The 5,098-nt window shown below is 38.6% G+C and overlaps 1 protein-coding gene across 1 annotated transcript; it reads left to right on the top strand.

Annotated features, from left to right (window-relative positions):
• The first annotated feature begins 600 nt into the window (after positions 1-600).
• On the top strand, positions 601-4,874 carry LOC129870304 (probable inactive purple acid phosphatase 2). The gene is made up of 2 exons (XM_055945035.1): positions 601-1,407; positions 2,947-4,874. The coding sequence occupies exons 1-2, from the start codon at positions 715-717 to the stop codon at positions 4,198-4,200; spliced, it is 1,947 nt and encodes a 648-aa protein (XP_055801010.1). The 5' UTR covers positions 601-714; the 3' UTR covers positions 4,201-4,874.
• Positions 4,875-5,098: the final 224 nt, after the last annotated feature.

Genomic DNA, 5,098 nt, shown 5'->3' with positions numbered 1-5,098 from the left:
ACCCCTATTTATAGTTGTAGGGAGTGGTATGAGGGTGTGATTTGATTGGTTGGTTTGAACTGACCAATCAGATTTCTTTGTTGAAGAGTTTTAATTTGATTGGTCAGAACATGTCACATGGACACGTGGCATTATTTTAGTGGCTCATTTAATTTGACTTAGATTGCCACATAACTCTGACATGTGCCATGATTTTAGTGGCTTATTTAATTTGACCTGGATTGCCACCTAACTTTGACATGTGACATGATTTTAGTGGCTTATTTAATTTGACTTGGATTGCCACCTAATTTTGGCACATGGCATAATTCTAGTGGTTTATTTAATTTGACTTGGATTGCCACCTAACTTTGACATGTGGCATGATTTTGGGCTTCTAGGATGAGATGATATTGGGCTTAACAAAGTGGAGTCATCTTTATAGCCCAAATCAATGGATTTAGTTTTTTTTTTTAATTAAATCCACATTTATTGGGCTTAAATAATTGACCCAACTTTATTAATCCAAAATATTTATTTGGACTAATATATCTTGAATTTAATATAAATTGAATCATTCTATAAATTTATATTCAATAAATTGTAAATGATTACAAAAAGTATACGAAAAGTTTGTATTGACACGTCAATCAATTTGCCGGAAAATCACCATAGATAACTTCATCTTAAAAATGGTGGAAATTTAAGGCTTTTAAGACAAAACCACCAATAAATATGATCCCTTTTCTTACCTTCTCCATATTCTTCTTCTTTAACTTCTTTTCATCATCTTCTTCCTCACAAATCTCCATTTCTGTAACCCCAAAAACCTTATCAAAATCTGGTGATTTTGTTACAATCCAATGGACTGGTATCCACTCACCTTCTAAACTCGATTTTTTAGGAATTTACTCTCCACCCACCTCACTCCACGACAATTTCATTGGCTATATTTTTCTTTCTTCTACACCCGATTGGGAATCCGGGTCGGGTTCCATTTCCATCCCTTTAGTCAATCTTCGATCTGGGTATCAGTTCCGGATCTTCAGATGGACCGAATCCGAAGTCATTCCGGATCTAGTGGATCACGATCACAATCCATTGCCTCAGACGAAGCATCTACTTGCGGAGTCGGAGGAGATTGGGTTTGTTTCGGGTCGGGGCCCCGAACAGGTTCATTTGGCTTTAACGGGTCGTGAGGAGGAGATGCGGGTCATGTTTGTTACTCCTGATGGTAAAGAGAGTTATGTTAGATATGGGTTGACCCGGGGTGGATTGGGTCGGGTTGTGAAAACTCGGGTCTTAAGGTATGGGAGGGAAGATATGTGTGACGCTCCAGCTAATAGTAGCATTGGATGGAGAGATCCTGGGTATATACATGATGGAGTTATGCTTAATTTGGAAAAGGGAAAGAAGTATTATTATCAGGTATTATTTGGGTCTTAATTCTCTTGAAAATCTGTGTTAATTAGTCGAGATTAAAGATTAGTTGTTATTAGTATAACTTTGAGTAAGGAGAAATATGAAATTTAGAGTACTTCTAATTTTAGATGTAGTAATTATCATTTTCATATGGTATTATTGAGTGAGCTAAAGCTGCGGATTGCTAATCTGTCGTACGAGTTAATGGTACTGAGGGTTCAAATCCCTCTCTTTCCACGAGATACATGCCTCCACTAAGGCTAGGACAAATGAGAAGAATTACAATGTTTTAATTGCACATACATATGATTCACATAGCTAGTTTGGGATTGGCATGGTATTGGTCTTATGTTGTGATGGATTATTTAGAAGCACAGATTGTTGAGCTCTCTTCTGAGCGCTAACTCGAATCACTTGAAAGAGGGAGACACAGATACAAAAGTTTGTTAATTAAAAGTTTCCAAATCCAAATTTTACATGTTCATGCTATTGGTTCTTGGGTAGGTTTGGAGAGTATTTGTGGGGATTGGCTTCATAACCAAGATACCAGTGGTTCTTTGGTAGTCCTCGATTGATCTCAATGTTGTCACTTAGGATTTGATCCTTGATCAATCTGGTCAGACGATCAATTTCTGGGTCCTCCTCGTCCACCCAACCTCAAAGCTTTTCACTTTACTACAACTGTCTCTATTTTTACCCGAAAGCTTCAGTAGTAGTTCTTTCATTATGATCATGTAATTTCTGCACTCAGAAAGGAGGATAACTCCATTAGTCCTTAATGAACGAGTGAAAGTTAACTTTATCATGGGTATCTATATGGATGGATATTTTTTATGAGAGAATTTCTTAGGTTTAGCTTCAGACTTCTTTTCCTTTTATCTTTTCTTATGAAGCAAGCCCATTTGTACTTTGCTCTATACCCCTTTCTATCTTTGCTTTAGAATGCACACTCAGAGAAATTGCATTCTCAGAGAGTCAGCTAATTTACTTCTTACCTCTACCTACATATTCGGGGCACCCTGCATGAATGCGGGATGCTTCGTGCACTGGACTGCGTAACCTATACCTACACATATTCCGTATTCCTTTAATTCATTAGCAAATTTACTTTCTCAGCAAGAGTTATGCTTTTACATGGGGTGGGAGGCTTGAGCATTGGGCAGCCAAGTGAAGTTTTTGTTTGCAATATGATGGTATTGATATGATAGGAAAGTTCAGGGTTTTTAGTGACAGTATAATAAGGTGAGGCATAATTTAAGTGATTAGCGAGCTCATCCATGCAATCTTTCTAGTGAAGACATAAAGCCCCCAAAATCGAAATTTTCATCGAATTCACAGTTATCTGCTATAGTGGAACTATCCTCTATTTAAAGAATGTTCGGAAGTAATACTAATTTCACCCCATCCATACAAAATCATTTTTCCTGATCCTTAGTAGGGTGGGTACTCTGTAATGGTATATAATGCAGAATTAGAAATCGTCCATTTCTTGAAAGATGTCAGGGTTGTCACAGTTGATATCTCTAACGATGCATTGCCATACAGGTTGGCAGTGATTCAGGAGGCTGGAGCACCATTTACAGCTTTGTGTCACAGAATGGAGACTCGGGTGAAACATTTGCTTTCTTGTTTGGAGACATGGGGACTGCTACACCATACTCGACATTCCTTCGTACACAGGAAGAAAGTATATCCACCATTAAGTGGATTAGCCGTGATATTGAAGCTCTTGGTAATAAGCCCGCCCTTATTTCACATATTGGAGATATCAGCTATGCAAGAGGATACTCTTGGTTGTGGGACAACTTTTTTTCTCAGATAGAGCCTGTTGCATCCAGAGTTCCATACCATGTATGCATTGGAAACCATGAATATGATTGGCCACTTCAACCTTGGAAGCCTGATTGGTCAAGCTATGGCAAAGATGGGGGAGGTGAATGTGGTGTACCCTACAGTCATAAGTTCCATATGCCAGGAAACTCTTCAGAGCCAACTGGAATGCGTGCTCCTGCAACTCAGAATCTTTATTACTCATTTGATTCTGGGCCCGTTCACTTTGTCTATATGTCAACTGAAACCAATTTCCTTCCAGGTAGTAACCAGTATGACTTTTTAAAGCATGACTTGGAATCAGTTGATCGAGTAAAAACTCCTTTTGTCGTCTTTCAAGGTCACAGACCAATGTACACTTCTAGTAGCGGAACAAACGATATCCCTTTGAGGAAGAAAATGATTGAGTATTTGGAACCTCTTCTTGTGAAGAACAATGTGAATCTTGTATTGTGGGGGCATGTTCACAGGTATGAGAGGTTTTGTCCTTTGAATAACTTCACCTGTGGAAGCTTGGCCTTGAATGGGAAGGAGCGGAAGGCTTTCCCAGTTCAAATTGTGATTGGGATGGCTGGACAGGACTGGCAACCTATCTGGGCACCAAGAGAAGACCACCCTACCGATCCTATTTTCCCACAGCCTCTGCAATCTCTGTACCGCGGGAGTGAATTTGGATACGTGAGGCTGCATGCCACAAAGGAAAAGCTTACACTTTCTTATGTAGGAAACCATGATGGGGAGGTGCATGACAAGGTTGAGTTCCTAGCTTCAGGACAACTTCTCAGTGCTGATATCCATGATCGTCCTGCGGCCACAGAATACATGGAGCCTACGCTCTCATGGTATGTAAAGGTTGGGAGTGTGCTAATGCTTGGAGGGTTTTTCGGTTACATAGTTGGGTTCATATCTCATGCTCGGAAAAATTCTGCTGGTAAAGGCTGGAGACCTATAAAAACTGAGGAAATATGAATACCTGCTTTTCAGATTGGAAATTTGGCAATACTAAAGTCTTACAAGGTAATCTGCTTTGTGATAGTCTACTACCAGTTACCAGATTGGGAAACCAAAGTTAAGACGATGCTTCACCTAGTCACAGTAAGATAGAGAAATGCCTGCTTAATAAATGGGGCCAGCCTTTTGCACTAGTCCTGTGATGTGAGAATAATCATGTGTTAGAGAGATACCTCTGTTTGTGCTGTCAATGGTGTTTACAACATTTTCTTGCAGAGAAATTCTGCTTCCTCCCCTATTGGCTACTCCTAGGTGTTAGTAACTTATTGCTACTTGTCTATCCTGTTCATCACCTTCTGATGAGGATTATGAGGTCGTTTTGTTGGTGGGATAGGGATAATAATCCCACGATATGCCATGGAATCATATCATGTGTTTGATAATGATTATTGTTTTATCCCATTATTTCAGTATAAATGGTGGGATAAGTTATCTCATATCGAAGACCGATAAAATAATGTTATCGGATATCCTTGTCTAACTTGGCCAAATGTCCCCTAGCTTGTTTTTAACAGTTTTGGATGTGATTGGAGGATCTTCTTATATATGATCACTGCTTGATTGAGTTGTTATTTAACAATTACCAATAAATTAATAAAGAATAAATAATGGTTGGGATTGCTTTTGGTTTACTACTTTCTGTATTAAAGAGACTTTTTTTTCACCTCCCTATTCTTGTTTTACATTTCATTATTATAAGCTTTGTAGAGTTTTGACCCAAAATGGCCTCAAAGTTAGCTTCTGGTCACAGATTTCCAATTTTTTTATTTTTTTGAAAATTGGATTTGGTGAAGTTTGGATTAAAGTCGGGAATGTGTTTGGTCATAGTTTTTCAAAATATATTCTTTTTCCTTAA

This window comes from Solanum dulcamara, chromosome 10 (genome assembly GCF_947179165.1).
Source record: "Solanum dulcamara chromosome 10, daSolDulc1.2, whole genome shotgun sequence".
In the NCBI taxonomy this organism is placed as follows: Eukaryota; Viridiplantae; Streptophyta; class Magnoliopsida; order Solanales; family Solanaceae; genus Solanum; species Solanum dulcamara.
The sequence above is the reverse complement of the archived record's forward strand: the minus strand, read 5'-3'. Positions and strand labels throughout refer to the sequence as shown.

Bases quoted from the DNA above. Each gene is read 5' to 3' on its own strand.
- LOC129870304 (XM_055945035.1), top strand. From the start codon at position 715: ATGATCCCTTTTCTTACCTTCTCCATATTCTTCTTCTTTAACTTCTTT. The intron at 1,408-2,946 runs GTATTATTTGGG...ATTGCCATACAG, and splicing joins GAAAGAAGTATTATTATCAG to GTTGGCAGTGATTCAGGAGG.